This window comes from Chlorocebus sabaeus, chromosome 21, assembly GCF_047675955.1.
Source record: "Chlorocebus sabaeus isolate Y175 chromosome 21, mChlSab1.0.hap1, whole genome shotgun sequence".
In the NCBI taxonomy this organism is placed as follows: domain Eukaryota; kingdom Metazoa; phylum Chordata; class Mammalia; order Primates; family Cercopithecidae; genus Chlorocebus; species Chlorocebus sabaeus.
This window is the reverse complement of record NC_132924.1, coordinates 109029783-109051200: the sequence shown is the minus strand read 5'-3', so window position 1 is coordinate 109051200 and position 21418 is coordinate 109029783. Positions and strand designations below refer to the sequence as shown.

Genomic DNA, 21418 nt, shown 5'->3' with positions numbered 1-21418 from the left:
ATGTAATCTTAAGACCTTTCTTGGGTTCCATTTGGTTTAGAATTTCACATAGACTTTCTCCTTTCCACTATAGTCTAAATCCTCATCTTACTCTTAGAGGCACCAGAAGTCAACCCATCCTGTAGCATGTTATGGTTTCTATGGTGGTTCCAGATAGAGTGTATGTATTTAATTTAAACTACTCACCAGAATATGCTATGAAGTAGTAGAGTTTCATATGTTATTATGTGTATACATTACGTATGTTACTTAGATTACATATATGGAATATACCATATTTAGAGAAAATAATAGCTTCAAAACAACTTAGTATGTTTTAATATAATACAGTCTAGGTTGTGTATTTAATAACTGACAGACTTCATTTTGCAATGAAAGGAAAGAGTTTTAAGAGTAAAGGGAAGCTTTGTATTTGCAACATGGAGACCCTTGACCTCGGCATAAATGGTTATGGTAATAGTGTTGAGGGTGGAAGCCAAATTAGAGTGGACAGTGAAACACTGGAGATAGCAAATATAGACAATCCTTTTGTAAAGTTTAGCCCTGGAAGGGAGGAAAGAGAACAGTAACTGAAGGGCAGATGTCAAGTCCAATGAGAGGTTGCTGCTCTTGCTTTCTTAGTGGAAGAGCTGTGAATGGCACATGCTGGTGAGAAGGAGCCAATGAAACAGGAGAGGTTGAAAACACCATCAAGAAAAGAAATAAACATGAAGTTTCCCCAAAAAAAGAAAGAAGGGACGATATACAGAACATAGGTGAGGGATGGCTTTTGATAGGATGAGAGGATGGGTCAGTTCCAAAAAGGTGTGGTAGAAGTTCATGAGGGAGATCATGTCTGAAGGCAGTTTTCTGTATAAAGAAGGATATGGGCTTATCTGCTGAGAATGAAGGGGAAAGAGAATACAGAAAAGTCTAAGGTCTATAATAAGTAGAAGAGGTTTAAAATAGTCTCTGTGGAAACTGGAAGAGCCAGAGGAAAAGGAAAACATAGTAACATTTCCATGTGAGCTAAGGAACGTGTTCGGATTGCGTATCTCTCTTCTCTATCCCCAGGATTTGGGAAAGAAAATTAGAGTTTTGTTTTTCTCTGTAGCCGGTAACGTTTTATGAAGTTAGAATGAAGATTACAGAATAGATGACTTTATCTCTGCTGATGTCACTAAGGCCTAGAGTATAGGCTGGAGGCAGGGAAGAAAGGAACTATATAGAGCACTATCTTCCTTTCCTATTTCATCACTACTGTTGGACCTGCCACCATCAAGACTGCTGAAAACCTGGTGAAATTGTCATTCAGCACGCCCTAACCATGGGATCTGCAGATAAAGACAGCTTTAATTCTTCCTTTTCCAAATGGATGCCTTTTATTTCTTTTCATGCCTGGTTGTACTGATTAGAACTGCTAGTGCAACACTGAAGTTGTAAGAACAGACATCGTTGTCTTGTTCCTGATCTTAGGAGGAAAGCATTCAGTCTTTCACCGATTAAGTATGATCTTAAATGTAGGTTTTTTGTAGGCCAAGGAAGTTTCCTTCTTATCCCAGTTTGCTAAATTCTGATGAGAAATGCATATTGGGGTTTTTTTTAATCCATTGAGATGATCAATCATATGGCTTTCTCTGTTTGTTAAAATGGTAAATTATATTCACTGACTTTTCGAATATTAAATCAACCTTATTCCTGGGATAAATGCCACTGGGTCATGGTATATTATCCTTTTTATAGTGTTGGATTACATTTGCTAAAATTTTGTCTAAAATTTTTCCATCACTTTTCATGAGGAACATTGGCATACAGTATTTTCTTATAACATCTTTGTCTTGTTTTAGAATCAAAGTAATGCTGAACTCATAGAATGAGTTGAGATAACATCCCATCTCTTCCATTTTCAGGAAGAGTAGGTAGAATTGGTATTACTTCTTCCCTTAAATGTCTGGTAGAATTTACGGTGGTGCCATCTGGAGTCTGAAGGTCTCTTTGTGGGGAGGTAATCTGTCTGTCTGTCGACCGATATTGGTACTTTGTCTCTTCGCCCTTTTCCTGATGACGTTTGCTAGAGGCTTATCAGTTGTATTGATCTTGAAGAATCAGCTTTTGATTCCTCTCATTTTTCTGTTTTCTGTTTCTTTGATTTTTACCCTGATCTTTATTCTTTTCTCTTGCTTATTTTGGATTTAATTTTTTTCTAGTTTCTTATGATGGAAATACAAAGATTATTCATTTGAAATCTTTCTATTTTTCCAGTACAGGCATTTAGTGCTATAAATTTCTCTATAAGTACCACTTTGCTAAGGCCCTGCTGACAAGGATTTTTTTCTGTCACTTACACAAAGCCTTTTCAGTCTCATCATCTTTTTGTCTGCTAAAATAAGAATTGTAATGTAAATGTCTGAAGGGATAAAGGAGAAAGTTTAAACTCACAGCTCCATTTCATAGGCATTTTGCACTCGTATTAAAAGTGCAAGGGAGGATATAACATTTTTTATTTTTTGAGATGGAGTCTCACTCTGTCGCCCAGGCAGGAGTGCAGTAGTGCAATCTCAGCTCACTGCAGGCTCTGCCTCCCTGGTTCACGCCATTCTTCTGCCTCAGCCTCCCAAGTAGCTGAGACTACAGGCGCCCGCTACCATGCCTGGCTAATTTTTTGTGTTTTTTAGTTGAGACGGAGTTTCACCTTGTTAGCCAGGATGGTCTCGATCTCCTGACCTCGTGATCCTCCCACCTCGGCCTCCCAAAGTGCTGGGATTACAGGCGTGAGCCACTGCACCTGGCCCTGGAGGATGTAACATTTTTGATTCACGGAAGTATCTTTGACAAAGATCTTATTGATGATTTATTGCACTTGTTTATTTGCTTTGTCTCACTCTAAAGTCTCGTCCAGTTAATCCTGTCCAGCTAATATTAATAGAAAGGAAATGTTAATAATGGGAGGAAAACTAATTTTATCTGAATTGTTAAGCATTCCTTGCCTCAACAACATTTTTGTAGTTGTGAATAAAGACTAAGGCGGTGTGCCAGTTTGCCCTTCCTATTTAAATTTGATTTTGAATATAAAGAATGTTACAATAAATAATGTCTTTAATTATTCATATTTCGTTATACAGAAACCTGCCTTAATCCTATTTTGAATAATCTTTTATGTCTAGTATAAGCCAGTACCAGGAATCTACAAAAGTAGTAGTTAACCTTTATTAAATATAATAGCCTTCATTAAACATTTATTAAACAATGTGTCAGGCACTATGCTAAACACTTGCATGAGTTATCTCTTCTAATGAAACACTGAAACCCTGTGAAGTGTAGGTATTTCTATTCCCAATTTACAGATAAGGAATTTAGAAAGTACCTGGTCTCTGGTCCCACAACTGAGTGGTAGAGTTGGAGTGCTAACCTGGTCTCCAGTGATTTTAGGCACATTGTACATCCTTATATATACCTTATATATATACATATTACATGTATGTACATTATGCATTCCTTCTATATCCTGATTTATAGGAGGCCCTGTTGTAATGCATATATCAGATACTGACTTAAGTAAACAATCCATTAGAAATTATTGCTTTGAATTATTGAAGTAGTCTTAGATTGTTTTATCTAATATTTCAGAATAGGAAAATGCTTTCTGATGAAACTCTTGATCCTCCAAAAATATATATATTTGAAATACACATGTGGGCTAGAATTTGGAAACACTCTATAATGTAGTTTCCTTGTGCCTTACTGACACCATTGGTTGCTATGGTAGACAGTTGATATCACCCTTCTCTCAGAATGCTTAAAAATAAGTGAATTCATATTTGAGTATACCTATTGTGTACATAGATAATACTTATAGATAATAGCTAACCGTATTTCTATATTAGCTAATATGATATTTAAGTGCTTTACATGGATCATGTAGTTTAACCCTAACAACTCCATGAGCCGTAGGTACTGTCATCTCTGCACATAGAAAGTAACTTGCCCAAGGTCTAATGGTGATGGGGAACCTGTTCTTAACTCCCACATCATACTGTAGGAAAATATAAAGAAGAAAACATATAATTTCTACTGTCAAGGAATTTGCATTCTGTTGGGAAAGAAGGCGTACATAAAGTTGTAAGGGTACCATGTATTTAAATACTAACTGATTCTTGTGAGTTTTACGAGGAGAGCTTACTATTATTATCATGGAAAATTTCATAGACAGTGTAAATCTTAAATTTGATTGAGGTTTGTAGGACCTATAGTATTTAAATTAATGGGAAGGTAAGTGACAAAGGGGAGGGGGAGTTTGGAGTGTGTGTGTTTGAAAGAATGGTTTATAGTGGCTGTAAAATGATAGAGCTCTGAACATCTTGATTCAGGGTATGGCTTGATGAGTTGACCAAAATATGCTAAGTGAGTAATAAAATTGTTGAGAAAATAAACTTTGTTTGTTTGAGCCAGGGTCTCACTCCTATAACCAAGGCTGGAGTGTAGTGGCAGGGTCATGGCTCACTGCAGCCTCAACTTCCTGGGCTCAGGTGATCCTCCTACCTCACCTCCCAAGTAGATGGATCACAAGAGCATGCCATCACGCCTGGCTGATTTTATGTTTTTAGTAGAAATGGGGTGCTGCCACGTTTCCCATGCTGGTCTTGAACTCCTAGGCTCAAGTGGTGCACCAGTCTTGGCCTCCCAAAGTGCTGAGATTACGGGTGTGAGCCACCACACCCGGCTGAGAGGATAAACTCTTTAGAATGTTTTGCTCCTCAGTAAAATCTGAACTCTCCTGAGAGGGAAGGGGCAAATACTGAAATAGAAGCAGCATGTTGGTACAGGAGGAGAATGGGTTTAAATCTCTGTTACTAACTGAACCACAGTAAAAAGTTATTTAACCTCTTTCAGCTTTAGACTTTTCATATATTAGATGGAGGTTTTCTCTTCTTGGGGTAGTTTGAAGATTAGAAATAATGGGTGTACCACAGTGCCAGATGTGTTGCAGCTGGTTCATAGAGAAAGTAGTCATCATTTTTAGTCTCTGTTAATCTTCAGTGAATGAAAATGACTTTTTTAGACTTAAGTTCATTTTTCTGGCACTATACCTCCATTCATCACCAGGATTGTCATGTTCTTCTGAAAGCCCCGCGGTCCTTTTTTTATAGCACTTGTATTTTGAAATTATATGTTTAATTATGTGATTATTAGTATCTGCCCCCCAACCTCAGATGGTAAGCTTCATACAGTCAGGAGTCATGTCTGATTTTGCTGACCACTGTCTTCCTACTGTCTAGCACAGTGCCTGCCACACAATTGGACTTTACTGCATGTTAAATGAAATAAATTCTTAATACCTAATACTGAAATTACATTGTGATATTGATGACTGCCTACATCAAAATGGGAATACGTTCTTTGAAGAATTAAAATACATGTAATATGAACTGTGTAAAACATTAGTGCTTGAACTCACTAGTCTTTTGTGGTCACATATTGACATTATGCTGATTGAACTCCTTAGAAATGGAGGACAGTAATGTATTTCATTACATTTATCATTGTTGTATATTGTTTTCAGCTTAACTAATCGTGGCTTGAATTTCCATCATACTGTATGTTAACTCTTGTGCAGAATTTCATTTCAAGTTTGTGGTTATTTTATTTTGCAAGAAATGTTAATTGTTTCATGAAACACGGCTTTAAGAAAGTAAAAATATCAAGTGCCTCATTTCACTTCTTCAGTCTTCCATTCATATAAATATTGTTTTCATTTGCTTTTCTTATAAGGGAGAAGATGTCAACCGGACACTAGAAGGTGGCAGGAAGCCTCTTCATTATGCAGCAGATTGTGGGCAGCTTGAAATCCTGGAATTTCTGCTGCTGAAAGGAGCAGATATTAATGTACGTAGAGGACATGATCATTCTTGAAAAAAATTTCTGTTAATATGCTATAGGTAATTGTTTTCTATAGATTATAAAATAGTTATTTGTAGAAACTTCATTTTAAATAAGAATACAGTCTGAAATTATGCCAAATTGCCTATAACTTAGAAATACAGAGGTGGGATTTTTAAAAATAAGCCAAAAAAACTGACTTTTTAAAGCTGACAAGAATTGAAGGTTAGGATGTTTCCCCCATGGCTGTTGCTTTTCAAGTTCTAAAGCTTGGGGAGTTAGCACTATCTGTGGGTAACAAGTGGCTATGATGTAATAGAGCATAGGACTCTGCAGTCATAGGCTAAATCTGAACTGGATTATTGGACAAAGGTCAATGGGCAAGTGGTCAGAAAAGTGCAGTCATCTTCCAACTTTAGCCTTTTGTAGCTTCAGTATTTCAAGGGATGCCATGCTATCTGGCCCTTTTACCTCGTCATTAGCTGTGTTTTACCCCTGTCTTCCCTTACTGGACCACATTGGCATTTCTACAGTTGTGGGGAATCAAGGCTTACAGAGGCTAAATAACAGTACCACAGTAAGTGGCAGAGCCAAGATTTGAGCTGAGGTCAAAGCCCTGCTCCCTATGCTCTACTACTTCGACTCCTAAGGAAAGACATTGCTCGTGGGCCTGGGTCTCTGATGGCTCTAAGAGACTAGACACTTGACTCTGTAGATTTATTTATTTATTTGTAGAAAGGCAATAGGTAAATCTAGTAAGAGTTTTCTAGTTAAAACTAGAAAGTAGGAAGAAATGAAAAACGGATAAGGTTATCTCTGTTTATTATTTCGTAGGCTCCAGATAAACATCATATTACTCCTCTTCTGTCTGCTGTCTATGAGGGTCATGTTTCCTGTGTGAAATTGCTTCTGTCAAAGGTGAGGTCAATTGCTAATTGTATTGCTTTTTCTATTACTGTGTTTAAGCCAAGTATTTGGTTGTTAATTTATTTGAATTTTGTGTGGCAGCTGGGACAGAAAACTGGAAGCAATATACAAAATTGAGGTCTAATGCTTGCTACTCAGAATAGCCCCTAAACTGTTACCAGTTTGTGGTAGGTAAGGAGCTTGGGTGAATATAAATCATCAGTCTCCTTTGTCAAGAAAATATTTTATACACACAGAAATCAGCTTGAAATAACCATTGTACTTGATGATATAGAAGAATGTCATTTTGGACAGTAACACTTTGTGGACTGACACCAGGTTCATACGCCATGCTTTGAGTAGCACTGGTTTGAAATGTATACATTTCATTTTCTGGAATATATACCAAGCAAAATGGTTTAGAGGTAGTGTGTTATAAGTAAGGACTCTCCAAGTTATCTGGTTTCTTGATATGCTTAAGATAGTGGTAAATTCGGAGTTTTCCTACCTTTTTTGTCTTTGCTGTTATAAGCCCTTAGATGGAGTTCAAAATCCAGACTCAGAAATTAACCATTTAGTTGCAGCCATTCTAGGTGTATTAGATGGATCCTACAGATGTTGGAAAGCAATAAATCTTCAGAAAATATTACCAGTTACAGTATTATCACTAGTATTTAATTCCAGCCTTGTCATTTTATGACCATACTCTGGAAAGTGTTGTTTATAATATTTCATTTGGGATCTTAAGCCCTGCTAAAAGAAGCAAGAGAAAAACAGAAATTAAATGAGTAGATGTATATAAAGCGTTTTGCCACAGTGCCTGATACATAGTAAGTACTCAATAAGTAGTACCTTTTATTGTAACTAAGGCTGAAGAGGATTTTATGCTTTGTAGTGTCAGCTTCAATAAGATACGAAGAAAATTGGGAAAGAAGATAGCACATTTATCTCAACACTTTATTGACAACTTTGTAAAGACATGGTTCTAAACACAGTTAATTTGAGTCCTCTAATGAGAACTAGGGTTTTTCTATGCATAGCTTCATGTTAACCACAATTGCTGGATTTCTTTAAATATGTTTGTTGTTGTTTGGGTTTGGGTTATATATCAAGAGCAATTTTTATACCTTACTGATATGAATGATGCATTTGTCCAAAAGCCAAAATAAATGGAAATATTATTATTTGCCACTAGTGGATCCAGCATCTGTGATAGGGTGTGCTCACAAAGATTTCCAGTCACTGTCTTTCTCTTTACTCTTCATCCCTCCCCAAGATCCGTGAAGGGATTACAAAGTACCCTTGAAAGCTGCTAGATAATTTCATCCCTGGGGAATATTTTTGCTTACTGTATCAAAAACAGATTTGCTGTTTATGAAAGATTTATATAATTTCAATATTGTATTAGTTAGGACTCTGTCTTGCAAGTAACTGAACTCAGCTCAGGCTTAAACAGTAAAGAGATCTTATTAATTTATATAACTGTACAGTTGAGACACAGCTTGACCCTGTATTTAAGATACATGACCATGATCTGATTTTTTTATTTTTATTTTTGGCCTCTCTCAGGTCTCTTCCTCAGCATTGGCTTTATTGCCATGGCTTCAGCCTATCTGCTAGCTCTCAAAAGAAATGGAGGACTCCCTCCTTACCCTTCTTTACCTCTCTTTTCCTGACCTTTTTTTCACCCAGCCAAGGGTTTTTTGTTCTCTGAAAATAAAAACCTCCATGGGATCATTTTTTGCTTAGGTCCCTGGTCATTTACTCAATGAGCTGCCCTCAATGTACTCTTTCCTTCTAACCATATCTCAAACTGTAGATCAGAACAATTTTTCTTTGTGTTAGACCTCTCTCTCGTCCTAGGAAAAACAAAACAGGATATAATTTTTATGCTACAGAGAACCCAAACCATTGTTCTGTATTCCTTATTCCCAAAACATGAGGCTTCAGGTCATTGAGACCTTGTGGTTTAAGTTTCCATTGTTAAAGAGTTAAAAACATTAAATGAGTTCCTGAAAAGTTGGCTTGATTTGCATGTACATTAGGCCCTAAGATGTCATCCCAGAAGGTTCTCTATGTGTGTACTGTTACTAAATTATTGATTGTGAGTTGTCTTACTTTTAACTAGTTTGTTTTTTCTTTTGCTTATGCCCATTTTGTTCTTTTGTGTCTGAACCTTGACTTTTTTTAGCCAAATAAGTGACATTTGGAGATAGCTATGTTGGTAGCAGACCATTTGTAACCATGTAGAGCTGTTGTATTATTATATGAAAGAGATTTTCTTCTTACCTTTTTGAAATCAGCATAGTACATTTTAGTTCTGCTTTTTCAAAATTAATTACTTTGATTTTATTATTGCATAAGCTTCTTTAATGGATACCCTGTAGTTTTGTTAGGCAGATTATTTTTTGAAAATTGATTGTACGCTTTCAAAAATTCTTAGTTGTTAAAACAGAGCTGTTCCAGTGCATCTTTGAAAAGTTATAATCAGTGTTTATATTAAGTCTAGTTTGTTCTACCTTTTATCAAAAGTAGAATTCTTATGGATTATTATGACTTCACTTGAAAAGACTTGGTTTAAGAACTTTCCAGATTCATTGGCATTTCCAATACATTGTCCAGTTGATTTATCCTTAGCATAGGAAAAAAGGCAAAATAATAAACAGGGATTTAGAAACTCAGTATGACCACAACTAATGGGGGAGAAATCAGAAAAACAAACATGATTGCTAGAATATTTGAAATCAAACTTTATATGATATGCTGTATCATTTATAAATTATAAACCCAAATACTTGGGTATTATTATCTCTCTTTTATGGACAAGGAAACGATTTATCTCAGGGTGGTCTAACTGCTTGAAAGTCAAATACAATGCAGGGGAATCAAGATTTGTTCCAAGATGTAGGATTCAGCAGCCTGTGTTCTTACTATTACTTGAAATTGCCTTTCAGAATTACTGTCAGGACAGTTAATGAGAAATGGAACGTGTACATATCTGCAGGTAAAAGGACTTGTGACCTCATTTTTAATTGGCAAGCTGGTAAATGAGAAAAATGTAGAGATCAACAGATGGGAGGCTTCCATTTCAAAGTTTAGGTCTGAGCACGTTCTGTGGTATTCCCTTTTTGCCCCCAATGACAGAAAAGATGTTTTTAAACTGAGTTGATCAGTATCTACTTTGGACCAGAAGAATTGGATCCATCAAACAAGAAATTATAAGGAAACCTTGAAAGACAGAAAACAGGCAGGGTAGGGCCAAAGAAGAAATTCCCAAATATGAGCAAGAGAGTATTGTTGCAAATGGTAAGAGCTGATCCAAGGCCACTCCCAGAGGTGCCCAGTACCCCCAAACAACAAATGGAGTGATAACTTGGATGCACTTCAGGAAGAAGCAAATTAAACCCAAAAGGAAAGACTGAGATGCAAGAAGGGGAATGATAAGCAAGAAGTTCGTATGAATTAGTATGTGGATAACTCTAAACAAATATTTAACACTGAAGTTTCTAAAAAATAAGCTGGAACCAAATAAGGTAAATAATATGAGATGATCAAAGCTTCTGGTATTTTCACTGAATCCAGAGTACCTGAGAAACATGGTAAAACTAGCAAGAAGAAACAAGGGAAAGGAGGCAGATAATACAGCTTCAAGAAGCGTCCTAGAAGAGGTAGCAGCAGCAGAGGAATGAGAGTGTGAAGAAGCTGATGTGAGTGTGTGAAACAGACACCCATAATAGAAAAGTAGCAACTGACCAGTACAGCAGTCTGTGGAGAGGCCAAGCCCAATGGCTGTTTTTATCAAAGCAATAATAGGCAGCCTGTATCATCATGTGTCATTTAGAATTATAATTATCTCAGTGAAATAAGGTTCCCCTTTATTTGCCCTAAAAAATCTTAACCAAGAAGTTTTTGGAATGAAAAGGGTACTTAAAAGGTGGTATTAAAAAGTCCTTCAGTTCAAAAGTTGGCACACTTTTTCTTAGGCATACCCTTTTCGCAAAGGCGTGCCTTTGCAAACCATATGGTCACTGACGTAACATTGCCACAGACAATACATAAACGGATGGGCATGGCTGCATCCCAGTACAACTTATATACAAAAACAAATACCCAGGCCATAGTTTGCCAACCCCTGCTCTAGCTCATAAATAGTTTAGAATTTATAAGGCACATTGTTTTAAAACCCTGACCCTCAGCGGTAAGATGATGCTTCCTAAGTGCTACAAGGTGAGTGTGTATCCTTCTGGATGCTTTTATTAGACTATGCTAGCACTTTTTTTAATGTAGCCAAACAAGAGTTTATAGGACACTTACCTGGGATTTTCATTGTTCATTACTAAACTGGTCTTTCTGATTAAAATCTTAAACGCTTGAATAATAGCAAGGTTGCACAAACACATTAGAAGGGGGCTAAACATGAAATCATATTCTTGAATAATATTAGCTGATGGACTTTCCCAAGCCCCCTTTTCTGCGGTTACCCATGGTCGTGATGAGTACGTTACTAAGATACTTTGTGAGACAAACACCACATTCCCATAATTTTATTACAGTTAACTTTTATTAACGTGTTATAATTGTTCTATTTTACTATTATTTCTTACTGTGCCTAGTTCATAAATTAAACTTTATCATGGGTATGTATGTATAGGAAAAAAAATAGTGCAGTCATGTGCCATATAATGTCGTTTCAGTCAACAGTGTGCTTATGGAGGTGCTGGTGTGAACAAACCTACCTCACTGCTGGTCATACATAATACTTGGTAATGACTATGTTATATGTTTATGTATTTACTATACTAGGCTTTTTATTACTATTTTAGACTAGAGTTTCTTCTACTTATTAAAAAAAAGTTAGTGTAAAAGAACCTCAGGCATGTACTTTAGGAGGTATTCTAGAAAAAGGCATTTTTATCATAGGAGTTGACAGCTCCATTCTCTTGCCCCTGAAAACCTTCCAATGGAACAAGATGTGGAGGTGGAAAAAGTGATACTGATGATCCTGACCCTGTGTAGGTCTAGGCTCATGTGTGTTTGTGTGTTAGTTTTCAACAACAAAGTTTAAAAAAATTTTTTTAATTACAAAAAACTTACAGAATAAGGATATAAAGAAAGAAAATATTTTTGTACAGCTGTACAATGTATTTGTGTTTTAAGCTAAGCTTTATTACAAAACAGTTAAAATGTTAAAAACATTTAAAAGTTTATAAAGTAAAAAAATTACAGTGAGCTAAAGTTAATTTATTGCTGAAAAAACAAAATTTTTGTTATAAATTTAGTGTAGCCTAAATATACAGTGTTTGTAAAGTCGATAGTAGTGTGTAGTAATGTCTTAAGCCTTCACCTTCACTCACCACTCGTCTCACTCAGAACAACCTCTAGTCCTGCAGGCTTCATTGATGATGAGTGCCTTATACAGGTGTACCATTTTTATCTTTCATACTGTATTTTTACCATACCTTTTCTGTGTTTAGATACACAAATAGTTGCCATTGTGTTACAGCTGCCTATAATATTCAGTACAGTAACATACTGGATGTAGGTTTGTAGCCTAGGAGCAATAGGCTATACCATATATGCTACATGTGTAGTAGGCCGTATCATCTGGGTTTATGTAAGGACACTCTATGATGTTCACACAATGACGAAATCCCCTTGTTAAGTGACATGTGGCTGTATATATTAGGGTTCATTACTGTCTGTGGTTTCAAGGCATCCATTGGAGGTCTTGAAATATGTCTCCTGCAGATAAAAGGAGACTACTGTATTTTTCACAGTTACATATAATTGGACATCTTAATCTAGTTTTGTACTTTAAGAAAATTCTTTAAGAGAAATAATAGTAGTTTGCCTATAGCATTAATACACTATCATGTGGCACATTTATTTTCATTTTTTCTTTGTTTGTTTTTTTGAGACGAGTCTCCCTCCGTCCCCCAGGCTGGAGTGCAATGGCGTGACCTCGGCTCACTGCAACCTCTGCCTCGCAGGTTCAGGCAATTCTCCTGCCTCAGCCTTCCGAGTAGCTGGGATTACCACACCCAGCTAATTTTTATATTTTTAGTAGAGATGAGGTTTCGCCATGTTGGCCAGGCTGATCTCGAACTCCTGACCTCAGGTAATCCGCCTGCCTCGGCCTCCCAAAGTGCTGGGATTACAGGCATGAGCTACCACGCCTGGCCTCATGTTGTACATTTCTAATACTAATAATACATACAATATTTAAGATTTTATTTTCTGTAATACTCATTAAAATTCCATATAATTTATATAATTCCTTATAATTTTAATAAAGAATTTTAAGAAGTTCAGTATTCCTAATCCTAAGGAATACTATTTCTAAATAATCAACTATGGGGTATTATGGGGAAATATCCTAAATATTTACTTCTTTTATCAATCATTTAAAGATGTTATATTTGCTATAATTTAGAATTTAGACAGATAAGCTTTCAGTCATTTATGCTGATGTGTTTACACTCCATGCCTTATGTGGTATATACTGCTATTTAAAATGACCTCTGAATCGCCTATAGAAATACAAATTCTTATAAATAAATAGGAAAAGTTGTACCCCAGCATGAGAGAATCAAAATCTTGTGAGTTGAGAATTTAATGAAAGTTTCAAAACATTGTAATTAGTTTTATTCTTAGGTTACAAAAATAAGCTGACAGCATACTTATTTGTTATTAATAAGCTGTCATTTTGTTACTAGTGATATTTAGCATACTGAGCTATGCCTGAGAGGAGAAAGCCTAAAAGAATGGCTTTTTTGTTTTCCTTTTTTTCCTCTGCTTCTGTGTCAAAAGAATTTATCTCCTCAGGAAGCCAACTCTAATCTTACAAAAACAACTATATGTGTATATATATACCACTGATGGTTATGCAACGCTAATTTTAGTGACTCAGCTGCTTCAGACCACTCTGTAAGTTAACTATTCCTGGCTTGAGAACAAAGGTATACTCAACTGCATTCTTACTTAAAGGAAGTCAAAATGTTTTATGTCTTATGTATAATTGCTATAGAGATTAAAAATACTGAAATTCAGTCTGCTGAGGAAATAGAAAAAACCATCTTGTCTGGCAATATTCATGTTTTTGATAAATATTTTCTGTGCTTTTTCTTTTTAATCAAGCAGCCAGTTAGTAAAACTTGAATACCCCTCTCAAGTATCAGCATTGTTGACTCCTCAGGGAAGTGTCTGTGGTGCAGAATGTGCTACTTGAATTGGGAATCAAATTGTGTAAGATATAAGGGCTGAAAGTCAGCCCTTTTCAGCACAAGCAAATTGGTGTGCTTGCAGGCAGAACAAATATTTACTTGAATTACTATTTGTTACTTGAATTACTACCATACCTCCAATAAAATCTGAATAGCTTCAGATATTCTCACGCTCACATTTTAGGAGTATTTGGAACCCCAAAATTCTGTTCCATATAACATGGTCAAGTTGGGTTTCAAAAAAGTTTTAGGACTGGTATTCCTCAAAGAACTCAGCAGTGCCTTACTGAATTGTCTGATTTTTAAGAAACTGTGTCATAAAGGGCCTACCAGAATGATATATCTACAAGATTTGCGCCATAAATAACTGAAGAACCAATTGTTAGACTGTTTTGATAGGTTTCACAAATGTCATACCCAAGTATGCCCACTGTGTAAGTTCATTGCCGTTAACTATTTAGCTTTTTTAGACTACAGCACATCATTTTAGCTTCTGTTAGTGATCTATGCTATGTGCTGGGGCGCCACACACCTACACATACACAAGGTTAGTTCTCAATTCTGCTTCTTAATAACTCTGTGGGTATGAGCAAGTTTAATATCTCAGCCTAAGCTTTCTCTTCTGTAACATAGGCCTGTACTTATCACATAGAGTTGATACGAGGATAAAATAGCTCACAGTCAGATGACATTTCCAATGTACAAGTACAGTTTTGAGGACTTTGTGTATATTAACTCATTTAATCACCAGAGTAGTCTTATAGAGTAAGTATTTTTTTTATCCATTTTACCATTGGGGAAACAGGCACAAAGCAATTTAGGAAATTTGCCCAGCATCACAGAACTAGCAAGAAGGGGAGTTGGAATTCAAATCCAGTCGATTTTGCTCTAGAGCCTGTGTCTGTAACCATTACATTATACTGCCTCTCAGTATAGCTAAGTACTGAAGTGAGATAATGTGTATAAGCCACTTGTTGAAATGCCGAGCACATCATAAATTCTCAGCAAGTATTAGGACTGTTCAGGATTGATGGGCTTCTCAGGAAAGGAAAGACTTGCTATATGAATGAGGGTTCCCTGAAGAAAATAAGCTTTATGAGAAGAACTTTGTTTCAAGTGTGGACATACTTTTTCATCTGAAACTTAGGATGTGCCACCTCTTAAGTAATATAACTGCAGCCGGGCACAGTGGCTCACGCCTGTAATCCCAGCACTTTGGGAGGCCGAGGCAGGTGAATCACCTGAGGTCAGGAGTTCGAGACCAGCTTGGCCAACATGGTTAAACCCCATGTCTACTAAAAATGCAAAAAAAATTAGCCAGGTGTGGTGGCAGGTGCCTGTAATCCCAGCCACTCGGGAGGCTGAGGCAGGAGAATAGCTTGAACCAGGGAGGTGGAGTTGCAGTGAGCGGAGATCATGCCATTGCACCCCAGTCTGAGCAACGAGAGTGAAACTCCGCCTCAAAAAAAAAAAAAAAAAAAAGGTTATGTAACAGCTCAGTATCTGAATGTCCTTGAAGAGGAGCAATTTGAAGGCTCATTTGTGCTTTAACCCATCCTCTTAATTCCATGATGAATTTTTCTCTGAAACCTTGAAATGATCTTTCTACTCATGCTAAATATGATTGCTATAGAGATGTTAAAATCATATTTTTACTAGGGGTACCATGAGAACAAATCCAATACCATTATATATGCAACTGAAAATGAACTATAATTAACTGTTCAAATAAGGAATAAAACGAAACATAAAATGTGTCTCATTGCTCACGTGTGTGATTCTCATTTGTTAGTTTTTGTCATTTAGACAAAGTTTGAGCAGCTGCTTGGAAAACTTGAAGTATCTGCCTGTTTAGATTTTTTTGACTGACCTTGGGCAAGTTTCTTAACTGAGCTTGAGAGCCTGTCTACAAAATGGAGTTAACAATGCCTACTTCAGGGGACTGCTGTGAGAAAAATGTGGTTACATATTTGTACTGTGACATTAAAAACTCAAAACTGCTACAAAAAATGTAAGGGATATAACAATCACTGTGTTTTGTATTATATTAGACGTTATAGGGTATCCAGAAATTGTCTTTACTGTCTCCTGTATCAATATGTAAATTAAATATGAAATTAGGTGTACTATGAAATCATCTTGCACCAGTAGTTAAAACTGCAAAGTATGTATAATTGTAGGTATTTGAATAATTTTTTAATGTCACTAAATACCAAATCCATTTTTAGTTGTTTCCGAAATTGAATTATACATGTGAGTTCTATGGTAATGGTAATATTTAAGTATATATTTAAACAGTGTAAGGTTTTAAGATTCTGAACATTTTTCTCATAGTACCAGGGAACTACAGTTGCCCCAAATCATGAGATAATGGAGTTCTTTGTGAGTATAGCACAGTTTCTCAAGACTGTTCTAAAATGCATATAAATTGATTCAGAATAATTGACAGTATTCTAATGATACAGTATTACATAGACAAGATAGTATTTTTAAAAAATTAATTTTTCATTTTAATTTGGACGCTTGTGTTCACTAAGGGTAAGATTTCTGTTACTATGACCCAGATGTGAATTTTTTTCATTTATTTAATATTCATTGAGCATCTGCTGGCTACCAGGCATTATCCTAGGTATTAAAGCCACAGGGACAAATATAACAGGACCCCTTCCTTCATGGAGCTCAGCCTAATTTGGGGAAGATATACCTGTTAACAGTTAATTACAGACTGTGGTAAGTTCCCTAAGAGAGGTGGAGTTTAGCCATGAGTAACAAAAACCCTTACTGCAGTGATCTAAACGCGAAAGTCTGAAGCTGTGCAGTCCAAGGCTAAGTGACTGGCTCCACTGTGTATGTTGTTGCTAGCCCACACTGCATAGGACAGGCCAAAATTAGGTCAGATAGCCACCTGTAGCTTGAAGGGAGTCTGAGGATTTCATTTTTTTTCAACCTCTGTAGCAGAGGAAAGCAAGGAAGAACAGATTGGAAGTGGGTTGTGTCAGATGCTGAGTGAGCTACAGTATTGACCTGTGATCTCCAGGGCACCAGCTGCCTGGGAAATCCCAGCAGGCTTCACAGAGAATCTAACAATTGAATGAGAGGTAACTGGGTGGTTCCAGGGAAAGAACAAAGAATGTCTTTGATCCTTTACATTTTTCGAAGTCTTCATGAGACATTTAATATCAAAAGGAAGTACACACTGTAATCATTTAAATACTGGGGATATAGGAGTTAACAAGGTAAACAGATCCTCTGCTCTTGGACACCTCGTTTTCTAGAGGGAAGACAGAGTAAACAGGTATACAAATAAATGTAACTTAATTTCAAGTAGTAACAAGTACTGTGGGGGGGTGGGGAAGAAACCTTTGTAAGGGTAAAAAATAACTATTTTGGATAGAAAATTTATTAAGGGTATTATATACTTTTCTCTTAAGCAGAGTTATGAGTAACGGCATGGTGATTTCCTTGAAGCCTTACCAGCATGCAACCCTCGAGGGGGTCTGTTGAAGTTTTGGTTAATTGTCCTTACACTAGCTAAGCTTTAGCCGGGCTCAATCTTGATTTCTTTCTTACTATAGTCATGTCAAGCTTTTGTCAGATGTTATTGTTGTTAGTGTGACCATCTTCAGTAGGCCTTGTCTCCTTTCTGTTTTCTGTTTCTGATTTTATTTTGACTGAGAAAGTCTGTATTTGAAATAAAAATTTCTGCATGAGGATGCCAGCATGCTTCTATGGAATGATAAAGAGCTTAAACTCTGTAAAGCTGTTTCATTGGTTTTTTAAAGCTTTATATTCATGTCCTATCAGTTCAAATCAACATAAGGTTGCTGGAATTCTTACCTGATAAGTATCTGTCATAAAACCTTAAACTACAAACATTGCAAATGTTCCTTGAATTGCCTTTAATCCTCAACTGCAGTCTTAGTCCTTTTTGTATTTGATTCTAAATTGCTTTCTTTCCAAAGTGAATTGACCGTTCAAAACCATGCTTGCTAAAGAAAATTTTCTGAAGTAATTGGTTATATTCCAAGGGGGAAGGGTATGTGTGTGTTTATGTAGATAGGTAAATCCATATGCATATATAGAGATAACACACAGTTTGCCCTCCATAGCCATAGGTTTTGCATCCATGGATTCAACCACAGATCAAAAATAGATTCAGAAAAAATAATTAATAGCACAGTAATTAAAAATAATATAAATTTAAAAAGCAATACAGTGTAACGACTAGGTGAGCCTCGAACAATGCAGGGGCTTAGGGTTGCCAATCCCTGCACAGTCAAAAATCCACATAGAATTTTTGACTCCCAAAAAACTAATAGCTTCCTGTTGACCGGAAGCATATGGATGACATAAACAGTCAACACATATTTTTTCTATGTATTATATACTGCATTGTTACAGTAAAGTAAGCTGGAGAAAAGACTATTAAGAAAATCATTACAAAGACAAAATTTACTATTCATTAAGTGGAAGTAGGTTACCATAAAGACCTTTTGCCTTTATCTTCATTTTCTTTGCTTCAGGTAGCTTGAGGAGGAGGAATTGGGGGTTAGTCTTGCTGTCTCAGAGGGGAGGAAGAGGTGGAAGGAGGGACAGGAGAGGCAGGCACACTCCATGTAGCTTTTATTGAAAAAAATCTTGTAATTGGACCTGCACAGTTCAAACCCATGTTGTTCAAGGTTCAACTGTATTTATATAGCATTTACATTGTATTAGGTAGTATAAGTAATGTATAGATAATTTAAAATATACAAGAGGATGTGTGTATGTTATATGCTATTTTATATAAGGGATTTGGGTATCCAAGAGGGAGTCAGGAACCAATCCCCCTCACACACAGAGGGATGACTATATATATAGATGACTGTATTTATATTTGGTTCCAGAGAGAGAGGTGTGTGTGTGTGTGTGTGTGTGTATCCAATTAGCACTTGGATATGTATATATGTGTGCGTGCATGTGCGCACTAATTTTCTGCCTGATTTTATAAATTTTGCATGGAAACAAAGCTGCTGGTTATTCTGTCATTTTATCAGTATAACTATAAGCAGCATCTTCAAAAACCTTGACAAAAGCCTTTTGTCAATAGAACATCAGATAACCTCTGTAGGAGTTTAAGAGTTTCATCCTTAAAATGTTACTAGTCCAGTTCTCTTGGCCTATTTGTACATGCTAACAACTGATAATGTACAGTGGAATTAGGCTATCTGAAGTAAGAAGTAGATAATGGTGACAAGCAGGTAAAGATACGTTCTTGTTGTTTCATGTGGGTATATCTTATCTTTCTAGCTAGATTGTAAATTATTTATGGGTGGAGATAGCATGACTTGAAGTTTTTTAAAACATTCTCCATGTTTGAACTCACACTATCAAATAATACTTGATTATCTACAAGTGTGGCATCTGAAGATCAATAAATTACTTGCAATGTCTTAAAAACATTTACTGCCTAGAATGACAAACAACCTGTCTGTTTGAGTCACTTTAACTTGGCCATAGCAACCTTTTTCTCCCCCAGAAAACTTCAGAAAAATCAGCAGAATCATGCTCTAAATATAGATAAATGAACCTAGTTGTGATTCTAATCAGATGTCAGCAATAAAGGGACTTCTATGTTGAAATTACCTGAAAATAAGTGAGTATGTTATATAGTGTGCTAGTAGGCAGGCGGCCTATTCACAATGGAAATGCTTTGTTGATCTATTCACAGCAGTCTGTCTTTAAATCTGCCTGATTCAATACTGTAATTATTTTATCAAGTTCCTTATCATATATTTTTAGTTCCCATTTGTATCCATTTTTGTTTTGTTTTGTTTTGAGATGGAGTCTCACTTTGTCACCCAGGCTGGAGTGCAGTGGCGTAATCTCGGCTCACTGCAGCCTCCACCTCCTGGGTTCAAGTGATTCTTCTGCCTCAGCCTCCCCAGTAGCTGGGATTACAGGTGCCTGCCACCATGCCTGGCTAATTTTTGTATTTTTTGTAGAGAAGGGGTTTCGCCATGTTGACCAGGCTGGTCTCGAACTCCTGACCTCAGGTGATCTGCCCACCTCAGCCTCCAAAAGTGTCGAGATTACAGGTGTGAGCCACTGTGCTCGGCCTGTGTCATTTCATAAACATTTATTGATTACTTCTTATTGGGCCTGTGCAAGGCCTTGGGATTGCAAAGACTAATAAGCCTTGTTCCTGCCCTCAGCATAGGCTGGTAAAGGGAGACAAATATGTAGAACAGTCAGTGCATTGAAGCATTGTGGTTGCTGTGACAAGAGTTACATGCAATATGTAAAGACCTGAAGAAGAGGGCAGTTGTGGTCTTAGGAAGTTAAGGGGATACTGTGTTATGAATAAGAATGTCATTACAGCTCCAGGTACCACAATTGTAATTTCATAAAGCAGTTGACACTTGAGCTGAACCTTAGAAACTTAGTGTCTAAGAGTCCAGTAGAGAATTGGGGCACCCTCCCAAGCAGAAGCAACAACGAGAAAAGTCACAGGGACAAGAAAGAAACCATGACGTATTAGGGTACAGCACGTTGTTTGGCATAGCCACACAGTCAGGTAGCAAGGATTTAGCAAGGCCTGTGACCAAAGAGGTAGGTAGGGAACAGATTGTGCCTTCATGTGTCATGTCATTTATCTTTATTCTATTTCATGAGAATGCCATTAAGGGCTTTTAGGTATTATGAACACAGTATGATCAGACTCGCATTTGAGAAAGAACACCCAAACATGTGGAGTCTGAATTACAGTTGTGTAATTAAAAAAGAGGGCTGGGCACAGTGACTCACGCCTGTAATCCCAGCACCTTGGGAGGCCGAGGCGGGTGGATCGTGAGGTCAGGAGATCGAGGCCAGCCTGGCTAACACAGTGAAACCCCATCTCTACTAAAAATACAAAAAAAAAATTAGCCATGCATGGTGGTGCAGGTCTGTAATCCCAGCTACTCAGGAGGCTGAGGCAGAAGAATTGCTTGAACCCAGGAGGCGGAGGTTGCAGTGAGCCAAGATTGTGCCACTGCACTCCAGCCTGGGTGACAGAGCGAGACTCCATCTCTAAAATAAAATAAAATAAAATAAAATAAAATAAAATAAATAAAATAAAATAAAATAAAATAAAATAAAATAAAATAAAATAAAATCATTGCATCAAAATGTTTATACCTGAACTAAAAAAGTGATGGTAGCAATGGAGAACCAAGGACAGATGGGAAATGTTAGTAGTATGGTCTGAAGACTAAGTAAACAAGAACTGCATACTGTCCTCCACATCTTCTGGAAGATGGTAGTGTTCTTCACCTTGTTAGAGAATATTGAAAAAGGAGCAAGGTTTATAGGAAAAGATTATTACAGATTCCTTTTGGGAGAGGTTGAATTCAAGGTATTTATGGAACTTAAAGTAGGTAAGTCTCAAAGCCAGTTCTCAGAATGAGGACAAT

The 21418-nt window shown here is 36.7% G+C and overlaps 1 protein-coding gene across 1 annotated transcript in view; it reads left to right on the top strand.

The window, feature by feature from the left end:
• MTPN (myotrophin) overlaps positions 1-21418 on the top strand; it is a 49762-nt gene that overhangs the window by 20045 nt on the left and 8299 nt on the right. Inside the window, exons 2-3 of the mRNA XM_007983030.3 lie at positions 5749-5862; positions 6691-6774. Coding sequence (XP_007981221.1) covers positions 5749-5862; positions 6691-6774 — 198 coding nt within the window. The remainder of the gene's footprint in view (positions 1-5748; positions 5863-6690; positions 6775-21418) is intronic.